This window comes from Macrotis lagotis, chromosome 7 (genome assembly GCF_037893015.1).
Source record: "Macrotis lagotis isolate mMagLag1 chromosome 7, bilby.v1.9.chrom.fasta, whole genome shotgun sequence".
Lineage (NCBI taxonomy): Eukaryota > Metazoa > Chordata > Mammalia > Peramelemorphia > Peramelidae > Macrotis > Macrotis lagotis.
This window is the reverse complement of record NC_133664.1, coordinates 220724302-220746327: the sequence shown is the minus strand read 5'-3', so window position 1 is coordinate 220746327 and position 22026 is coordinate 220724302. Positions and strand designations below refer to the sequence as shown.

The following is a 22026-nucleotide window of genomic DNA, read 5'->3' as shown; positions in this document are numbered from 1 at the left end:
CTAGCATCTGTGTATAGGAAAAAAAAAAATAGATTGGATCTTCACAGTCTCCCCAGTGGTGCATATGAGACCAAGTCTTTGAAAGTTAGTTCATATTTGTACATTCATTGATCTCTAAATACTTTTGTGGGGAAAATCCAAATTTATAGACTATCAGGTATGACCTTTCCTCACTATTTATATAGATTCTAAGTCTATCATAAATCCAAAATTTTTTCTGTGTGATAATATTTATGGATATTCTTTTTTTTAATGGATATTCTTAAATCCACCTATTCCCCATTGTCACCTGGCCTCTTGAGTAATCTGGACATGTATCATCTTTCAGAGACTAGTCTGAATAGATGGCTCCACCTGCACCACAGATTTACACTGCAAGTTCCCTTTGTGCTAAATGGAATCTCCCAATTCAGCAAATGCTATCTCAGCAGTTAGATCACAGAATTCTTGACAAGTGAGTTTGGGGTTGATTTCTTTTCCTCAGAGACTGTCTATTTTCATGACACATTCCATCAAATAATTCATCATGTCCCTCTTAGATGCCTGTCAATTCCATAGTGGTGGTTCTGTTGTACATTAAGCACAGCCTCCTGACTAGATTCTTAGGTTGGTACTCTAAGATTTGTCTGCAGTAAATATCTATCTAGTCATGGTCCTCCCCTCAGGCAAGCTTCTCTGTATGATTCATAGAGTCTGGCTCTTACATTCCCCATAAGTGATATGCCTCTATATGAACCTAGATATCTAATACTTTACTTAACTCACAGGTGAAACTTCTTTATTTCTGACCTAGACAATATGGTTTCCACCTCCCTCTCCCCCATTCCAGATAAGAAAGAAGTTTGCTTCAGCCTCACCCACATATGAATCATCTAGTTCTAAGTCTAATGAAGAACCCCCTTGCCTCATCAAAGATAAACATTTCATAAGGGACTCCTCCTTTTTCAAATGGACACTTTCAAGATAATTCCTAGACTGTTTCCTTCTTATCAAGAAGTTTTGAATGAATGAATGGGTCTGATAATCCATAGAGTATATCATTGGATGGATTCTTCTGGCCTGGTCATACTACTCTTTGCCAACTCTTTTTATGGTTTCCTTTTCTTTTGAAATATACATAGTTTAATACTCCAGATATCAATAACATACACAGTCTTCATGCAAACAATGCATTTCACATATAATCTCCATATTTGTAAATATGAGCCATAAATATGGTATTTAATCAATAAACAATACCAAGTTAATTGCCAAACCAGCATCATGATCAGTTACATTCAAATGACAAATATCAAATCCAGCCTCAGACACTTACTTGCTGTGTGACCTTGGACAAGTCACTTAAACCTGATTGTCTCACAATGGAGTGTTATCTCCAATCATCCTGATTCATTTCTGGCTACTGAACCCAGATGACTCTGGAGGAAAGAGTGAGACTGGTGACTTATCATAGCACCCCTTCACTAGAAACCAATTCATGTGCTTGTCATAGTATCATTTCCCCTGATGCCATGGTCTTCTTTGAGAATGAAAGACAAAACATTATTATTATAAATGTAAAGTACCTGCTTCAATGTTGCTAATAGATGAATTAAGCTTTTGATGAGAATATGAGAATTTGAAACAACTCTTGATTCAGACAGTGAATTCAATTAGTACTAAGAGCTATCACTGTCACATTGCTATTCTTTCATATTTACTAGTAAAGTAATAAATTGTATAAATATGATATATTATTATATCAATAAATAAATTATATACTAAAATTTCTATATAAAATTCATAAAGTAAAATACCAAAGATATAAAATAAAAATACAAATTTGTGTATTCACTTTGTTGTTATAAAATTAATATGCAAATAAGTAGCACTTTAACAGTGACAGGCCTTCATTCAATTGGTAAATGACTATGTAACATTGAATAAATCAGAAAACATTTCCAATTCCTGTATTCTCATCAAAACCAGACCCAATTCATCTATTAGCAGCATAGAAACAAATACCTTATATTTATATTTGCCATTTAAATATAACTGTGATAAAAAAACTAATTGAGACCACAATAAATGAAAAATGAAATAAAAATAATATATATCTCTATGTGTATATTAAATAGGATTTTGAAAATAAAATTGAAATATTTCAGTGAATACACTTCTGTTTTTTGTAAGAAAAAAGTCTATCAAAATTATAATATGAAGATTCTTCTAAAAATAGTAAAAATTTAAAAAAAACACATGAAGGTAAATTCAATTCAAGGCTCATCCAGGATGAAAACAAATTTCAAAAAAAAAGTTACAAATTTAGAGCATCTCTACAATGGTTACTTTTCTGCAATCTTTGCAGAATTTTAAAACAGAGCAACCACATGTTCAAATGTATGACCATCAGGAAGCACTTGCGAGCAAGGTAATCTAAGATGTCTAATGTCCTGAGGGAAGAAATTTCCTCCTTCCTTTGTGGAGGCAGGACCTGCTATCATCTCTCATCATTAAGAGCATGATTATCCTTTCAAACCTGAGCCACCTTTTTTGGCTGACCCCAGGAAAAGAAAAATGGCTGTGTTTTTCCAGGCATGACCTGGCACTTGTTACCATCAGGAAGAATCTGGCCCTGAATATTATTTTCTTCTTCCCCCTAATATACAGTACATTCCATGAAATTTGCAACTCAAACCCCAAGCCAGTTTACATTGACAAAATCCAAATTGAGTTTATAAAACTTCAAAACATTAAATCTGCTTCCTTTCCAGGTGTCCTCTTGATTCCCAATCTCATCACTAGCATTCAAGGAAGCAGAATTGGCCTAGATTTGAATGGACAGCTGGATTTTAATGCATTATCACAGGCATACTGACAGGACACTCAAAACAGTATCATTTACAGATATGACAGTTTTAGAAGTAGAAGCAGAGGGAGTAGGGGAGAAGATCACAAGTTTCTGATTTCAGCCTAGATTCAAAACAATTCCCAGCTTATCCCGACATACTTCATATTTGCATTGTTCCCAACTCCTTGCCTCAAGATTTCCTGCAATTGCTCCTGAAGCCCCCATCTGCTTTCTCCTCCTTGACTGTCTTTCTGTCTCCTTGCTCAACTTGACTGCTGCCTTTCTTACCAACAGGTCCTCTGCCAAAAGTTAGGATTTACTTATCAGTTGCTCAGTCACCATGTTGCACCATGACCAAGACATTTTGCTGAATTTCAAAAAATGAAATATGCCTTAATTTTCCCCAAGTTGAACAAGGTTTTTATGACTGTTTTAGTCTCCAAAATTGACTTTCTAACAATTTGTCTTAATCAAAAATGAGACCACAATGATCTTACATCTACCCAGTGGCGACCTTCACGAGGAATGCTCCCACTTGAACCAGAAGCTCCCTGTTTGTGTTTCAGCCAATATTTATTTAATAGAACTTCACAAGGGACTATGGATTCTTTTTATTCCTTTCCCATTGTGAAGAAAAAGGGGGATGTTCATTTCTTTCAAAAATAAAAGCTTCCAAATTATTTTTTTTAATTTCCGTAACAAAATCTGAAAAGCTAAAGAGCAAAACCTAATTCCAACAAAGCAAAACAAAAGGGAAATCTTTAAGGCTCTGGCACTTCTGCATTCCTCTTCCTTCAGGTAACTCTGTCAAACTGTGACCTGGAAAGACCTAGCTTTAAAAAAGTCAAGATCTCCCCCTGCAAGTTCCTCCACCGGGGGGACTCCACTTGTCCTGATCCATATCTGACCACTGGACCCAGATGGTCTCTGAGGAGAAAGTGAGACATGACTTCGTACCTAACCCCCTCACTTAAATCCAAATCACTTGCAAGTTATGGTATCATCTCCCTCATGTCATTTCCTTCTTCAAGAAGAAAGGGTAAATAACAGCAGCCTGAAGAGGTACCTTTGTGGGATTTGCCTATTCTTAATCCAGAGAGAAGGGTGCTTTCTTAGGAGTAGGAAGTCAGCTTTGAAAACTCTAAGGTGCATTCCCAAAAATCAGGACAGGGAGAGATTTAAATCTCTCTGCTTGGACAATTGAAAATCCAGACTCTTACAGCCAGCTGGTTTGCTTTTATATTGTAATATTCCTTTCCTATCTGGCTACACCACTTCAGTGTTTTCCAGTCTAGTTCCAAGTCCTCTTCCTCCCCTATTCCTAATCAACCCTTAACAAAGTGTTCTGTACAGAGTAGGTGTTTAATAAGTGTTTTTTTGGATTGAATTGACTATCATTCTTTCCCTAGCAATTGAGTTTGCAATGATTTTTCCCAAGACAAAGAAGGATTTTGTAATGCTTGTTTTATTCTCCAAAATTGTCTTTCTAACAAACCTGGGTTCCTTCAGAGGCAGAGTTCAAATTATCTCAAGTGTACTGGGTAACTCAATATCTTTTTTTTTTTGGTTTTTCAAAGGTTAAGTGACTTGCCCAAGGTCACACAGATAGGTAATTATTAAGTGCCTGAGGCCAGCTTTGAACTCAGGTACTCCTGACTCCAGGACCAGTGCTCTATCACTGTGCCATCTTGTTGCACCCCCTCCCTCCCCTATGTCTTTCTATGTAAAATAAGAATATTTGCCTAACAGGCTTTCTGTGACGTTTAGAGGGTAACTGAGCTTTTCAAAGAGCTGGTGCTCATGTCTGTGGGACATGAATGGTACTACATCCAATGCTCAGTTACTAAGAAGACTGAATCATGTCTTTATTGAACTATTTACCCAAATCATAAGAAATTCTTTAAAAGTGGAATAGACTATATTAGGTTCCTGTTAGAGGCCTTGTTGGATGCCTTCAGCAGAAGCTGTATGATCACTTGCTGATGCATTGTAAAGGACCTTCTTTCAGGGATGGAGTAGGTGACCTTTAGTCTGGGGTCCCCTTCTAATGCTGAAATTTTGTGATTCTATGATCCTTCAAAATGAAACCTAAAGGGGCCGCTAGGTGGCATAGTGGATAAAGCACTGGCCCTGGAGTCAGGAGTACCTGGGTTCAAATCCAGTCTCAGACATTTAATAACTACCTAGCTGTGTGGCCTTGGGCAAGTCACTTAACCCCGTTTGCCTTGCAAAAACCTTAAAAAAATGAAATCTAAAGTGGATCTTACTGACTTCTCAACCCTCCCAACTGACAATTCACTTGATTACTTTTCAGTCAGTTTTTGGTCTCCTTTATAATTCTGAATTCAAATTCATTTTATTTATTTTATAAGAAATATAATATTAATCATATTAAATATAATATTAATCATACTATTAAAAACATAACTGCCAACAATACCATTATAATCAACCACATTTTAACTACAACTAATAACACTGCAACCAATGACATTGCAATATTACCTGAGTTGCTAATTAGCCACTAGTGGAATTGGGGGGTGGGAATCTAAGTTCAAATATTGCTTTATATACATACTAGTTAGATGGAAAGTCACTTAACTTCTCAAGGACTAATTTTCTTCATAAATAAATTGAGGGGATTGAAGTCAATGACTTCCAGTGCCAAATCTATGATTATATAAGTTACCACTTGTAAATTTGGAATTGTCACTACTTCTCCAGCCTCCATCAATGGTATTTATTGTCCTCCCTGTTGTTCAGTATCTACATATCTTGTTCATATTTATCATTTCATTTATTTCATAGTTATTGCTACAAGGTAGGGTATTCAAAATAAATGTGATTTCATTTGGCATTTTACAGAGAAAACTACATCCATGCTGATTCAGTGCTCAATAGATTCCTCATTTGATTAGAATTTTCCTAAACTTGTCTTGGAATAGGATCCAGATTTAAAACCTGCCCTAGACACTAACTATGTAACTTTGAGCAAACTACTTAAGCCCCAATTTTCTCTTCTGTAAAATAGTGATGATAATAATAGCAACCTGATACCATGAATATAACACATTTTGTAAACTTTAAAACACTATTCAAATGTGAATAGTATTATGAGTGACATTTCATCCTTAATTATTATGCCTTCCATTTTAACTGATATTGTCATTCACTTTTAAAAAATCAATTAGTCGATTAATTTTGAGTTAGCCCTTTTTTCATTGTTATTAATATTATTACAAAATAAGCAAAAGCCAAATCTTGCTTTGTTTTGACTGTCTAAATAATTAATGGACCAGTCTCCCTTTTTTATTTTATACCTTCCCTACATCCCCCCCAAAAAATATCCCTTTTAAATTCCTCTGCCATTTGTTTATTCTGTTCATGTGCTAACTTACAATAAATTCTAATGATTGCTTAATTTCCCAGATCTAAAGGTCAGGTTTTTATTACAGAGGAATCAACCAATAATTTTAGAAAAATAAATTGAACATACCCTCCACGATGCGATGCACAACTACACTGATTAGAAAGGTATTGGCCAGGAAGAGAAGGGAGGGGGAATCATTGAATCTTCATTAAAAGGAATTTTAGAGGCTATTCCACAAAAGTGAGTCTCCAGAAAAAATCAAAGTTTTCCAGAGCAGACCTATCTCTTAAAAAATTGAATTTTTTTCAGAAGAGGAAATATGGTAAAAGGAAAAGGATACATAACCCAGATCTTAGCTAACAAATGCTATCTTTTCCCCCTTCAGTGCCCAGATTTTGAGATCATTCAGGCTTCCATTTTCTGGATGATTTTCTGGAAAGCCCCAGGGCAATATTACAATATTTCTAAGTCTCAGTTTCTCTCATTAAGCAATGTAGAATTGGTGTTACTCCACAAAAGACCCAGACTATTCTAATTCTAATGTATGCCTTGTGACTCCCCCTGTAAATGTTTAGTATTAGATCCATCCACAATTTTTTTTGGCATTTAGTTGTGGTATTCTTCCCCAACTGTTTAATTTTAGGCAAAACTCTATCAAGCCTGTCCTAGTTAACAAGATGTTGCTATGTGCCTGATAATTAAGCATATGGCTATAAGAGGCTCCAGAGGGTTACTAGAAAAAAAGAAATAATGTAGTATTAGTACCAGGCTAAGGATTTGCTAAGAAAAGACAAGATTTAGCAGAATTTGGTAATGTCTTTTCTGTAGATTTTTTATGTGTATTTTACTCTTGTTTCTTCTTATTTATGTTTACTATTGCCAGTCCAGTTCTGGTTCATATTATCTCTTTCCTATTAGAAAGAATATTTGGGGAGCTCTGATTATTCCCTTTCATTATTAGACACAAGTAGGGCCTTAGAAAATTCTCTGACATGTCTCTAGACTAAGCTGAAATCAGTTTTCCTCACCTATCACTAACCTCTGCTGAAATTAAGAATCCATGAAATTCTAAATGCCTTAAGGCCATTTCACAAACAAACAGATTCACAAAGGTATACTACTGCCCCAGGGACCCAAAGATTTTGGTCCAGAGATCAAAAATCTTTTTTTTTTCCTAGAAGGTAACCCAGAGATTCAGAACACAAGAAAAAGAGACCCTGGATTCTGCAGGGTGAATTTCAATGATAATGAGATCCAAGCTTGAAGTGCCTAGTGTTTCTCTCTCAACAGGAAAGGAGTCAAACTCCTTATAACTAATACAGAAGGGCATCTTATGCAGTTCTCAAAACTGTCACACTCCTGGAGTTTGGGGATTAGAAAGTATCAGAACTTGAGAAGTTCTAGGACCAACAGGGAAAGAGACAAAAATATGTTTCTTGGTAAGATAAACAAAAGTAATGCCACAGTTTCATGACAAGTATTTAAGAATATTAGTATACCTCAAGAGGTCTCTTGGTGGTGGAGAAAATAGAATGGGAAGAATGAATATGGTCGCATAGCATAAAATTCAGTGATTATATTTAGTATGGGTACTCCAATGAGAATATATTAATTGTATTTTCAAGAAAGAAGTACATGGAATGGTTTCAGAATGAAGATTGTTTCAGTGGTTATCTGTTTGCTGTTAGCTAAGGTAAACCTGATCATATGAGCTTAGCAATCTTGGAACTGTGTTTGGGATTTAATGAGAAAAATGATAGAATGATGATAGTGACTAAGGTTGCTAGCACTGCCTCCACCACAAAGTATTTAAGACTGGTTTGAGCTGGAATCAAAGATTGCAAGAGACTGTTTCATTCAACAACTGAATCATAGACTGCTAAGCTTCTCTTAGTTTCTGTTTCAGAATGGCAGAATAATTAATAGCAACACAGGTCTTTTGCTTCCCTAAGTTCTGCTATATTCTCCTAGTTATAAAATTACTTACTGGAACCATACCCATGATGATACCAACCATGCCTAAAGTGCATGCCCTTCATTAAATCAACAAACATTCATTAAGCAACTAAATTCTATACTTAACTGGGCAAGATACAAAGATTGTAATTGTTCCTTAAAGTAAATTATAATTTGAAAAATAAAGTGCAAATGATGTGTGATTGTGCCCTTCAGAAAATAATAGCCCAGCCTATTGTGATGCTATTAGCTTATTGAACAAAAAACTGGGGAGTGTGAAAAGCCAATATTGTATTTCTCTTTCCCCATGCCCCAAAATTTTCTCTGAAATTTGGTGCTGCTTCATTAGGGTCCAGATTACATATTGATGGAAAGGAACAAGGAAGGAAGTATAAGGCAAAACCTTCATGATCTTCTCTTGGGTCCAGTTTGATCTTATCAGTAATTAGCTACTATACAACGTGAAGACCTAGTTAATGTTCCTAATAGCTTATATTGTCTTCATTTAACCAATATCTACACCATGAAAAATAGTATACTAGATATGAGAGGAATCAAATCTGTGTCATCATAGATTTAGAATTGAAAAAGACCAAAAAGCCATATAGTCCACTTTTCATTCTACAAATGAAAATGAAAGTCCAGTGAAGTTAAGTGACTTGTCCAAGATCACACAGGTGGAATGAGGCTTAGAGGGCAAATATGAATCCAGGTTCTCTGACTCCAGAGTCTGTCCTCTTTCTACAGTACATTTCCTACCCCCAATTCAATTCAAACAACATTTATCTGGCACTTAGTATATGCCAGGTACTATACTAGGTTCTGGCGACAAAGCCAAAAAAATTCATGCCTTAAATGTCTTATTCTATTCTACCTGGAGGAGACAACATTCATATATATATATATATATACATATATATATATGTATATATATATATATATAATATACATATATATGTGTATATATATATATACACATATATATGTATATATATATATACATACATACATACACAGCTAGTAAGTAATTTCAGGGAGAAATAGGGACTACTGGGGAAATCAGGAAAGGTCACTTAAAGGAAAGGGACCAAGCATTTTTTAAATGCCTACTATATCTCAAGCCCATGATAAGTACAATAACAAAGCAACCCTAAGAGGGAAATACTATTATCTGCATTTTACAGTTTAAAAAACTGAGACAAACAGAGGTTAAATGACTTGCCTAGGATCACACAACTAGTAAGTATCTGAAGCTGGATTTGAATTTGGTTCAGTGAGCTACCTAGTTGCCTTTCATAGTAAGTAGCCTTGAAAGGAGTTGGTAAAGCATGGTGAATAAATAATCCATGAAAAGGCACATGAGGCAAGAACAAAATACTGTGTATGAGTAATATCAAGTAAGTCATTTTGGTTGGAACATGGAGATCATGATGGAAAATAATGTGAAATCCTTCTGGAAACGTAAGTTGAAGCAAGATTTTGAGGAACTTTAAATGCATAACAGAAATGTGTTTGGTTTCTTTTAAGCTGGCAACAATAGGAAACCTTTGAAATCTTGAGCAGAGGAGTAACATTGTCAGACTTGTGATTTCCAAATATCACTTTGGGGGATCAGCTATGTGGATAGAGTACCAGCCCTGGAATCAGGAGAACCTGACTTTAAATTTGATATTAGACACTTAATAGCTGTGTGATCCTGAGCAAGTCACTTAATCCTGATATATATGGGTATATATATATATATATATATATATATATATATATATATATATATATATATATACATATGTGTGTGTTTTTGTATAGACATGCATATACGTTGTGTGTATGTGTGAATATATACATACATAATACATACATATAGATATATTACATTGAGATATGTGTGGAGCATGGATTGGAGAACTGAAACATTGATTCAAGGAGATCAGTTAAGAGATTGCTATAGTAGTAACAGTCAAGAGCTCAAGAAGTGAATAGGGACCTGACTAGGATAGTATCTTATTCATAGAAAGGAGATGTATGGGAGAAGTATGATGGAGATAGAACTGACAAGAATTGACAGCTTATTGTAAATGATGAGGTGGGGAGGGGAGGATGGAAGGAGGAAGATTAAAGAGGGTGGTTAGAACAGTGATGCCCTCAACAGAAAGAAAAGTCAAAAAGAGGGCTGAACTTAGGGGAAAAGAAAAAACATACAATACAAAGAAAATTGCTGTTGTGGCCCTTTCATGAATTGATGACTATCTTTATCCCTTGACCTAAATTTAACATTTTGCCATCAAGCAATAAAGAATCCTAGTGCAAAAGGTGAATAAACTTTGTTTTAGCTTCCACTAAGCATTACTCAAATTTTTAATCAGTAAATATTAGCTGAAGTGCTTTATCTTGCTGTTACCTTCAACATTATCATCTAACCATTCACATATATATATATATATATACCCACATAAATATTTATATGTGGTTATATATGTGTATATACATACACATTAATATGTGTGTTTGTATATTTATTTTAAAAACCAACCTGTGATTCCTCAGGACATCAGTTTGACTTGTCTCAAGAAACTCACCATCACAGTCTAAAAGAAATAGGAAAAAAAAAGAATTTGGAGATGGAAGGGGGGGTATAGGAGGATCAAATGTAATAACTCTCCTCTCCACCACAACACACACACACACACACACACACGCACACACACAAACACACACACACATTGCCTAGAGGTCTGATTGGTGACCCTTCTGGTTCTGATTATTATTTATTTATGGCATGACAATGGGGTACCTGATGCTTTCAGTACAAGACTGAAAGGCATGAATGGTAATAGTAGGGGCTTTGGTAAGGAAGGGCCTGCCTATCACAGTTTCTGTACCCAGGGAATCTGCATATTGTTGCAACACTGTGACAGTCCTCTTTCCTTCCTGGGTCTTAAAAGCTGGAACATTGCTATGAATGATTTTTTTTAATTATATGACTTAGCAAAAGGCTGTGGTGTGGGAAGGGTAGTATTAGCTATTACATTTAATTATTTAATAGGTAAAATTATTCCCACTATGAAAAAAGTAGTTTTCAGTCACATTCTTGTGAATAAGAGAATGAGGATAGAAAAATTCTGCTTGATTTAGAGACAATGAATTTCCATAAGACCATCACTCAGGAATGCTTGTTCTGAGCAATTCAGATTCATAGTTAATAAGGGAACCCAAGACCATTATAAGGTGCTGTGAAATAGGGGAAATGCCAAGGACCATTGCTCTTTAGAGGACCCTACCCACTGGTAATTTCTGGGCAGAATTCAGAGGCAGAACTCATTTAAATGATAAGGACTTGGCTGATATAAAAAAAATCTTAAGTTCCTGTATTTCCTGCAGTCAACCCATAAGCCTCCAAATCTTCAGAGAACTGAGCTTCCCTCTTCCTCTTCCTCTTCCTCTTCCACAAAGCTAAAACTGTTTTGCAATATCTTTGAGACTTCTTCAAGGTTTCTATTGATGTAGCACAGTGCAACTTGACCCACCTTATTCCTTCAAAGACTGTAAATATTTAACACACTTGCTTGGACTGAGGGACCCTAAACACTTGAGAGATACAGTTCTTTTGTTCCAAATGCAGGGCTATGAGGAATAAGGAAATTATTTTTCTATTATATTAATAACCAATTATTAAATTAGGATTAAGTCTTTTTCTCATTATTTCCTCATTCAGGAACCAGCCCTTGTAGGTCAGTCAGTTAGTCTCTCAAATAGGAGACTGTCCAAATACCCCTGGAACATGCCCTGAAATCTTGGGTGAGGTGAGACCACATCTAACTAGAGGCCTTTACACTATCTAAAGTGAGCAGAATCAAGTCATAGATTCCAACCCTTGCAAAAGCATTAAAGCTATGCCCTTGAACCCCTCCACTAGAGTGACCTAACTCAAAGGAAAAAACCAACCAACTACTAAAGATTCTTCTGTCCAGAGTGCTGAAGGTAGTTGAGTCTCATGACTCAGAAGGAGTCATTCCATGACCCTTCAAGAGAAGGTAAACATTTTTAGCCCTCCTCTTTATTTAAATGTTCACTCCCTCATTAATTGTTCATCAGTCAGGGTTGATTTCTCCTGTCATAGGCATTCCCTTTCAAAAAAAAATTACTTAAGGCATTCAATGTCTCCATTAGGTGTCTTTAGTTACCAAGAGAAATCATTATCAATTTGACTATCAGCTACTCTAATTAATAAATAGATTATTAATTATCCAGAAACTTAGTTTCTCAGGTTTTTCATTCATCTCAGGTAGCTACTAGAGACCTCTATTTTAAAGAAGTGCAAAACAAGATGCAGAAAAGCCATCTGCTTCCCTTTCAAAAGACTTGACCCACTTACATACTTTTCTGTTTCACCTTAAGACATTATCCATTGATAGAGGGGAATATTTCTGTCTGTCCCAGTTCTCTATCCTGCTCTTATTCAACATATTCCAGCATCTTATTAGTTTGCCTTTGGTGTTTCCTGATTAGGAAAAAAAAAATAAAATGGAAATTCAGAGTTAAATTGAAGGCAAGAATGCAATTGATTCCTATTATTTCAATATGTATATTCCTTCTATTCAACCAAAAGACAGAATTGTCCCCTATACCCTTTAAGAAACTCAGGAATGTCCTATCAATGGGCAAATATACACTCAAAAAGAAGGAAAGATAACATCATGAAGTACATCAACTAACCCCTTCCTCTAATCCCTGACCCTTCATCCCTCCCACCACACAGTATTTCCCTGTTCTGATGCATAGATAAAACACAAGGTATGAACATAAATGTAGAAGTCTCCACAATTCCCTTCCAGGATCTTGGGAACCTTGTGATTACTATAATGTCTAAGTGGCATCTCCTAATGTAATAGAATTTATATTATCTCTGCTTGGTGACATTTACCATTGTCATGTTGATATTCCATGGGATCAACCCTTCCCAGACATAAAATGAGACATTGGCACTGCTGCCATTTCTCATTTGGCTCCTCTTCCCCTACCAGGCTCACTCAATTTAATTTTCCAGGGTCATGATAAGAAAAACAAGGAAACTGGTGAGGGATCCTGCTTCTGGAAAGTATCTTCAAACTCCTTCTTCCCAAACCCCTTTCAGTCATATTCCTTCCCAAACCTCTTTTCCAATTCTATTCAGGGAAGAGAAAACTTATGGATGAGAGAAGTAAAAGAATCTTGTGTCATAATAAATATCTTCAGGCATTTTAAATACCTTTAAGTTTTCTCATGTGGAAGAGGTTTTAGCCTTGTCCTGTTTGTCCCCAGAAGTAGGGATGGAACTAGGAGGAATATATGGAAATTACAGAAAGAAGATATTGACTTAATGTAAGGGAAGGAGCTTTCTCATTCCAGCAGAGAGTAGATTCTTTATCTCTAGGTATTTTCAGAGAAGGTTGTATATACCTTTGTTGATATTGTAGAAAAGATTTTTGTTCAGGTTCAACTTAGGCCAGATGACCCTCCAAGGACCCTTTCAACTTCCAAGTTATATGATTTGACAACTATTAAGTGCCTTTCATATATATACAAGGTACTGAATCAGATTGAAGAAGTAAAGATTCTTCAAGGAGTCAGATTATCCTAGAAGCTCATAAATGTCTGCTTTTACCCACTCCCTCCTCTTTCCTACCCTACCTCTACTTATTCCTCTTTTTCTGCTTCATGACTAATGCTTCTTTACTTTGTCTATGCCTGCAGGTTTACTTCAGAGACACCGAGACCTGACTGTCTGGTGAATTTTAATTTATTTTACTTCCCCAGTTTCTTGTTCTCTAACTTCTTTTCCCATTACTCTTATTCTCTCAATTATTTTCTCCCCATTCAGACATCCTCTTTCAAAATATGCCAATTCAGTATTCCTCTCCATCTTTAACCTTTTTCATTTCTCTTCCAATATTTTCTTCTTCTTCTTCTTCTTCTTCTTCTTCTTCTTCTTCTTCTTCTTCTTCTTCCTCTTCCTCTTCCTCTTCCTTTTATTTCTCTTCCTCTTCTTTTTTCTCTTATTCTTCCTCCTTCTCCTCCATTCCTTTTCTGTTTATCTGCCTCTCATTCCTTTTTCTCCTATCATCTTATTTCTCTTTCTTGTTTTCCCTCTCCCATTCTCCCCTTCTCTCATCATCTCTGCCTTTTCTCCTTTCACTAGTATCCATATCTTCATGCTACCCTAATTATTTTCATTTTTAGCTATATCTTCCCTTTTACTTTCATGCAGTCACTTCAAATTGTACTGCCTCTTTTCTTTGCTTCAGTTCTTTCATTTTAGCAGTTCTGCAGGGACTTGGCTTCCAAAAGGAATTATCTTCAATTCATGTCTACCTATAACCAACTAATTGGATAATTACAGCTCCTCAAAGGGCTTTTATCTTGATATTGCTTGGTATCACTTGAAAAGAACACTTTTTTAGGGTTAGATGGATCTGAATTGGTGGAGGAATTTATGTCAGGTATTCTAAATTTCAGAGACATCAGTGGCTCAACAAAGTTTTACAGTCATCATCCCCAAACCATTGAACCTCTTCTCTGCTGCTGCTGCTTTCCTATGTAACTGTGCAAAAAGGAATAAAGTGAATAATTGATAATGATTTCCCACAGTGAAATGTCATAACTTGAAAATTGCCTAAGTATTAACAACATAATCTTAGGGAGTACATGAAAATGTATGCAAGTGCACCCATGGTGGCCTCAATCCTATTTGAAACACTATTATAAGGCTGTTGGTAAAATTCTAGTGAATACCACTATTCTGGATATACATGGGAAGGAAGAGGAGCTAAGATTCCAAGAGCAAAAGTGATACTTTAGTACTTAAAGAATTTCTGTCCATATAGACATCTACTACACTGAAATAGGTCACAGCCACTCCATGATTTAATAGACAGCCTTCATTAGTATGGCAGAAAAGTATACCAACCTGTCACCAATATGTTAATTACAAATATCCTCAAATTATTCTAATTCTCAGATAACGGACATGGGTCTTGTTCTCCAAGTCTTGAAGGAGGTAAAACATTTTAAGAGCATATAGCCTTCTGGCATAGTCTTCCAGAAGCTCTAATTAACTCCAGGCATGCTATAGTAGATGCCTAATAAAATAGTCTAGAATACAGGAAACTCACAGCAACCAATCCAGTTAGTCCTAAACCACTATATATAGGAAATCCTTTTTCTACTGTCTCTAGCCAAAAGAATACCAGCAATCTGATAATAGTGATAGTTGTTGCTGAATATTCTCTAGTCATTAAGTCATGGGTACAGTTTAGCCATATTGTACCCCACCATTACATGGGGCAGCTAGGAGGTAAAATAAATAGAATTCTGGTTATAGAGTCAAGGAATCTCATCATCCTGAGTTCAAATTCAGCCTCAGACACCTACTAGCTGTATGACCTTGAGTAAGTCACTTAATCCTATTTGCCTCAGTTTCCTCATCTGTAAAATGAACTGGAGAAGGAAATAGCAAACCACTCCAGTATCTCTGCCAGGGAAAGTCCAAATGATGTCATGAAGATCTGAATGCATCTAAACAACAAAACCCTACCATATATCCATTCACCATTCCCATATTAGCTTCAGCATCCCCAACTACTTCCACATTACAACTGATAAAATTTCTTTCCAATCACTGCATATTACTGACTTTGGGGGAAGAGAATAGGAGAAAAAAATAGAAAAATTAAACCAGGTACAAGGGCAGGTGGGTGGGCAGGGAGAGGGTTCTCTGTGCTTCATAAGCTATAGAACCTCAAAGCCTTTGAATCAGCAATTCCCAAATCAACCAAACCTCAGTTATCTTCACTGATAAAAGATAATCCAATAAAAATGATTAACCTAAAAATCCTTTGGGTTTCATTTGGAAATGTTTTGTACAACTTTTTTTGGCAGGTTTAGCTTAAATGATGATGTTTTACTTAAATTGATCTGAACTCTCTCAGGATGTGTGGGTTGGGGTGGGGCAGGGAAGATAAGGGAAAATAATTGCAGGGTCTTCTGATAGATGAGAGGAAAATGGGTTAAAGGTTTTGAGAGTTTTCTAATAGTGTGGATCATTAAAAGTTAATTTTATATCCCTGGAGATGGTCTCAAAGGTATCAAAGGATTCCAATTCAGGATAAGAGAGAGAGAGAGAGAGAGAGAGAGAGAGAGAGAGAGAGAGAGAGAGAGAGAGAGAGAGAGAGAGAGAGATCTTGTCTCCTGGCTGCATATCCTGAGAATTAGGAAAAGAATGATGGAGAAAATAAATTAATTATCTCCCAAAACCTCAGAATTGGTATGGTGATGGGGATTGTAGAGGAGAAAAGGGGAGAATGTATTGTTAGCTATCTGATCAACCCTTCAGCCATATTGCTTCTGTGAAGGTCTAGAACAGTGAAAATCCACAAATTTTAACACATTCTCCATCATGACACAATTTGAAACCTTAAAGATTAGTTCCCCACCACCACCAAGGAATAAAGAATGACAAATATAAGGAAAAAGGAAAAGCATTTTTATGATGCTTTCATACCCCACTGACTGCCCAAAAGAATACCTTCAATGTCCCATTCTCCTATTCCTGTCCAAAATCTCCAAATAGGTATTGGGAAAGCAGAAAAGGGATATTTGTCAGAGAAAATCTGGTGAATTGGACTTTCCTAGGTTTCATATACCACAGGAAGTTGGCCAAGTAGTTTCCATGGACAACCTGAGCAATGGGATGGGAAGGGGTCAGGGGAAGGAAGAGTGATCTTTGCATCTGGGAATAAGAGTGAGAAATGGAGAGGAGATAAGAGAGTTCTATCTTGACCTGAAAATAATCATGGTCACTTGGCTAGCAAGCTAGGGGGTAAAATTGATTGGGTTTGGGAAGGAATATTGGACAGATATTAAGTCCATCAAGAAAAATTGCTACTTAAAGGGACACTGTCAACATTGCTTTCTCTTCTGACCTCCCTACCACTCCCCCACTTTCAAGCTGTGTTTATGAATTTCAAGAGGGCTGGGTCCAAATAATCATAATATTATTTGATAAAAACCTTCCAATGATGGCGGGGGAGGGGAATGAGAAAGACTTTGAACAGACAGTCAGTTGGAGCCATCTGCTCAAAGTGAAGGAAAATTCAATCCAGGAGCCAACTAGCTCCTATCATTCCAAGAAACACAGCCTAGTGGGGATAGGGCAGGAGGCATTGCCCCAAAGACAGTTAAGCCAATTAAAGGAAAAAGAAGAGGGGATAATTGGGACAAATTTCTTTGAGTTTCTTCTGAACCCTACTCCAAAGTCCAAGGGTAATACAAACAATTGATTGTAAACCAGGAGATTGACAGAGTCCCTTTAAATTTCATTGGTCTCCTGGCATAGGGCAGCTATTTTGATTAAACTTTCCTTGTTTGTCTGGTTTTCAGCCTCTTGCCTTTGTCTTGTTATCTACTTCTCTTTCTTCTTCTTCTCCTCCCTTTTTGCCCCTTTCAGTTTGTTTTAGGTCCTTCTGATGGATGCAGAGACTTCAGTTCATTTCTCTTTTTGACACCATGATTTCCCTCCACATGTGTCTCAATTCCTCTTCCCCAACCCCTTCAACCATGTAATATTTTGTTACTAAGTGTTCTAGGTAGGATGCTGAACATTTCTGGGTTCTGATCAAGCTCCTGTTTCTCCATTCTTTTCTTCCCTTCCCCTTCCCCTCTCACAGAATCTGAATTATCAGATAATAAAACTTGATGTGTAGGTAGAGTGGTAGGGATCCCTCTGGGTTGAGTAAGAGCCTATTCTACCCACAATGATGGCATTTGTATTCAGAGATAGTTGATAGTATTTTCAAAAAATCCAGTAAGGGAAAAAGTAAGGGGGAAAAATTACTAGCCTTTTCTATGCGACTCACCTCCCATCTACATAAAATTAAAAAAGAACCTTTTTGGTTCTTGATATTCCCCTCCCCCCAAGGGAACATTAAGGGATTAGGAGAGGGGATTGTTTTGTATTTCTTGCTCTAGGTGTGTGGAAGAAAGTTCTCTCAATTTCAGAGATTTTGGCTCTTTCTGAGATGCTCCAGAGGGCCAGTAAGGAAGTTGTGACACAATCTGAACTTCACCTAACCCCTGTCCCCATCAACCTCTGCTCCACCATCTGGCTCTTCCCAAAACCCTTTGGAGGCTGTGTTTTACTTTCTCTTGGCAGAACTGCCTGGGAATGGAGGCTCACCCTTTCCCCATGACCTGACTTTCCACATTAATAATAGTAGCAGCCTAGGACAACATGTCTTTCATTCCCTCTGGAAACAGGGCACAGCTGGGAAGTTAGGAGGTTAAAGGAGCTGGATATAGCCCATCAGAGATAAAAGAACCCAATTTCTTGTCTTATGAAAATATATCCAAAAAAACTAAAAAAAAGAAAATATATCTATTCATATATATATATATATATATATTATATACATACATATTTATTAATTAACTGGCTGAGGAAGTACCAGAAATTATGAAAATATCTTGTAGATTCTTAATTAGTCTGTGGTAAAGAGATGTTTATTCATGAAGAATTTGTGAATCAGACTCCTGGGTTTCATATTACCCAAAGAATCTTTCTAATGCCGAGCACTTGCTGATTTAAGAGGTGGGTCAGGTGGCCCTATGTTCAACCTGAGGAGTAGAATGGAGAAGGGGTGTCTTTTGCCACATAAAACACCTCAAAGATCTAACTTAAAAATTACTTGGGGATGTTTCATGAAAGTCATCAAGCCTCAATCCAACTTCAACTGTCCTGGGAGACATCTGTTGCCTGCTGCCAAGTATCTGAGATAAGCATAGGGAAAATGAATAGTGCAGCCTGGGCCTGCCTCTGACCCAACCCCTCAATAGCATTATATTTACCATCACTAATTTCTAGAATTCCTACTTGTAGGAAAAGGTGCAAAAATTCCTATGGGAAAAGGTGCAAAAATTTAATACCTGTACTCATCAGTAACATAAAAGAAGGTGAGGGGCCCAGACACTTGTTAAAACAAAAGGAAGAAATATGGGCTATAAGTTGCTGTGGGGAGCTTGCCTTTTATCCTCCCTAAGGATCCCCTCCCTTCTCTCCTTTTCCATGTAGACAGCTCTCTCTCTCTCTCTCTCTCTCTCTCTCTCTCACACACACACACACACACACACACGCATGCACTCGTGTGCTCTCATCTGCCCCCCACAAATGGTAATATCTACCTTCAGCAGATTTATATAATGATCCCAAATGATCCCAAAATGATCCAAAGGCCTCTCTAAGGAAATAGAAATTGCATAGGCAGGGGTACCCTTGAGGACATTTCTCATTTGGCCACTGGGAAATAAGATTTCTCCCTCCTCTTGGCCATCATTTGCCAGCATACTTGATATGCACTTTATATGTGCTTATGATGGGATCCCAAATCCTTTTAGGTTGAAGTACCCTCTGAAGTCCCTTCTAAGTCTGAGATTCCAATCTATACCACTATAGAAACTGATTCTCAAGCTCAGTCTATTGAATTCATCTTAATTAGTAGCATTATTTTCATTTCATGAATTTCAGAATTGATTTGTGGACACATTTCATTTTTACTTTCTATAGCTAGGTGATGCTAATAGTCAACAGCTAGAGTTAACCTGAAGCACCAAATTTGCTGGTTGTAGCTATTGGGGAATCTTCCTGACTGTCACCTTAAGAGACCAAAAAGGAGAATTACAGTCTGATAGGATAGATTACATGCTACTGTAGGTATTCATCACTCACAGATAATGAGAAAGACCTAGGTACTTGGTGGGAAACCATCAGCTTACAGCTTTGAGAATAGTCTTGATGGGACCACTTTCCCTTTGTTGACAGGCTTTTCTCATATCCACAGGTGTCATCTGGGGACATAAAGATAAGTCCTTTTTCTAGATCAAAAATATAAAATCCTTATCTAGATTCATATACTGTGCTGCATCAACTCAGATAAAATTCTGAGATATTTTTTAGGCAGTCTCAGCTTCCCTCTTCCCTTTTCTGTGCCTTTTCTCTAGCAGTCCAATAACCTGTTCTTTCCCTTACCTTTTTCCCTTAGGAAACTTAGTCTCTGGGAAGAAGCTGATAGACTCACTCACACTGAGGTGTTTAATGTTACCTCTCCCCAGGAATCAATATCTAACTTGTAAAATTCCAGACATCAACAGACACTAAATGGGGAGCAGGATGAGGGGTATTTATCAGTCCTGAAAGGATACCCACACTCTGCCTACCCATGAGGCTAATTGGAACTATGTTTCTTTTTAATAGCAAAACCTATGAAAGCTGGGACTGTATTTGATATGGATAGGGTCCAAGCTCATTGTAGATGTTTTTGTCATCTAAGTAATCATTTAATTTTTTTCAACCTACCTTTGTGTGAGAGTTCAGTAGACTAGATATCCCATTTGGGTTCAGCTTAGTTTTCAGTGCTTCACTTTACTATCGTTCATGGGGCCACAGTTTGCCAGTTTCCTTTCACTGCAGTCTTAGAGATGGGCACTGTAATCCCTAAGAATTGGAATAAGCATTGGTAGGGTGAAATCCAGGAAGAAGTTGAACTGATAGAGACCAGCTCTGGACAATCTTAATTTAAACTTTCCACTCCCATTCCTCCCCCCACTTTCCTTAATTCCCAAACACAATATATCTGAAAAGGAAGACAACTGCATTTCTCCTGCCAGCCCTTTTGGAGGGTGGATTAGGAGGGATGCTGGGATTAAGTGTGATGACAAGGAAAAGATAGAGGCAGAGGGCTTGGATTAGACACCCCACCACCACCCTCTTTCCTTACACTCGTGCTTCTGACCACACAATGTTGAGATATGAAACTCCAGCAACCCGCCTGGACGGTGATGCTAATGGTGATGTTACGCTGTTTTCATCTGTCTAACATTCCTTTTTAATCCCCATCCTGCCTGCCCCTCCCTTATGTAGGGTTACTTTAGTGATCCTTGGAATGTTTTTGACTTCCTGATCGTAATTGGCAGCATTATTGACGTCATTCTCAGTGAGACTAATGTGAGTATTACTTTACCCTTCCCAGGATTACCTCTTTCTTCTCCTACTTCCTCCTCCTCCTCCTCTTCTTCCTCTGTTTCCCTTTCTCTCTCTTTTTATTTCTTTTACCCCCCCCCCATTCCCACCCTTTAGTCATTGCTTTTGTTGAACCTGCCGCCGTACTTCTCCTGGGGGAAAAAAGCAGGAATTTATCCTCCTTTTTTTCCTCCCATATGTCCCAGATCTGCACTGCTGTGATGGGCCCCAAGTGCACAGAAATGAGTTGTAAGGGAGCAAATGGGCTCCCTTCCCACCAACCCACAGGGGCCTACACATCTGAGTGTATGTAACCATTGAACTAACCCACCTTTTGTCAGTCCTCTCCGCCTGCCCTTCGAATCGAACGTGACACAGGTTTCAGCTGCCAGACTTATAGAATGGTTTAAAAAAGAAAAAGAAAAAGGTGATTGGAGATGCCCACCGTAACCTCTTTCTTTTCTTATTTTTTTCTCTTCTCTCCCTCTCATGCTTTTTTTTTCATTTTTTTATTTTATTTTCTTCCTTTGTTGTTGGTTTGTTTTGTTTTTTTTCTCTTCTCTTTTTTTCTCCTGGGCTTCTCTACCACATGCAGCACTATTTCTGTGATGCATGGAATACATTTGACGCCTTGATTGTTGTGGGTAGCATTGTTGATATAGCAATCACCGAGGTAAACGTAAGTAAATGGCGTCTGTACCTAACTGTCCTTGCCTGCTCTAACACTCATTTGTCTTTAGCAATTTTTCCTCCCCTCCCCCTTCCTATGTTCTTTTTTTTAAGGGGGTTTGATTTGTTTGGGTTTTGTTTTTGTTGTTATTCATT

The 22026-nt window shown here is 37.2% G+C and overlaps 1 protein-coding gene across 10 annotated transcripts in view; it reads left to right on the top strand.

The window, feature by feature from the left end:
* Positions 1-22026, top strand: part of CACNA1C (calcium voltage-gated channel subunit alpha1 C) — a 970192-nt gene that overhangs the window by 880050 nt on the left and 68116 nt on the right. For 9 of the 10 annotated variants that reach the window (XM_074194975.1, XM_074194966.1, XM_074194971.1 and 6 more), the window contains 2 exons: positions 21103-21186; positions 21797-21880. In XM_074194975.1, the coding sequence (XP_074051076.1) occupies positions 21103-21186; positions 21797-21880 (168 nt within the window). The remainder of the gene's footprint in view (positions 1-21102; positions 21187-21796; positions 21881-22026) is intronic. The other variant, XM_074194976.1, reaches the window with a different exon arrangement.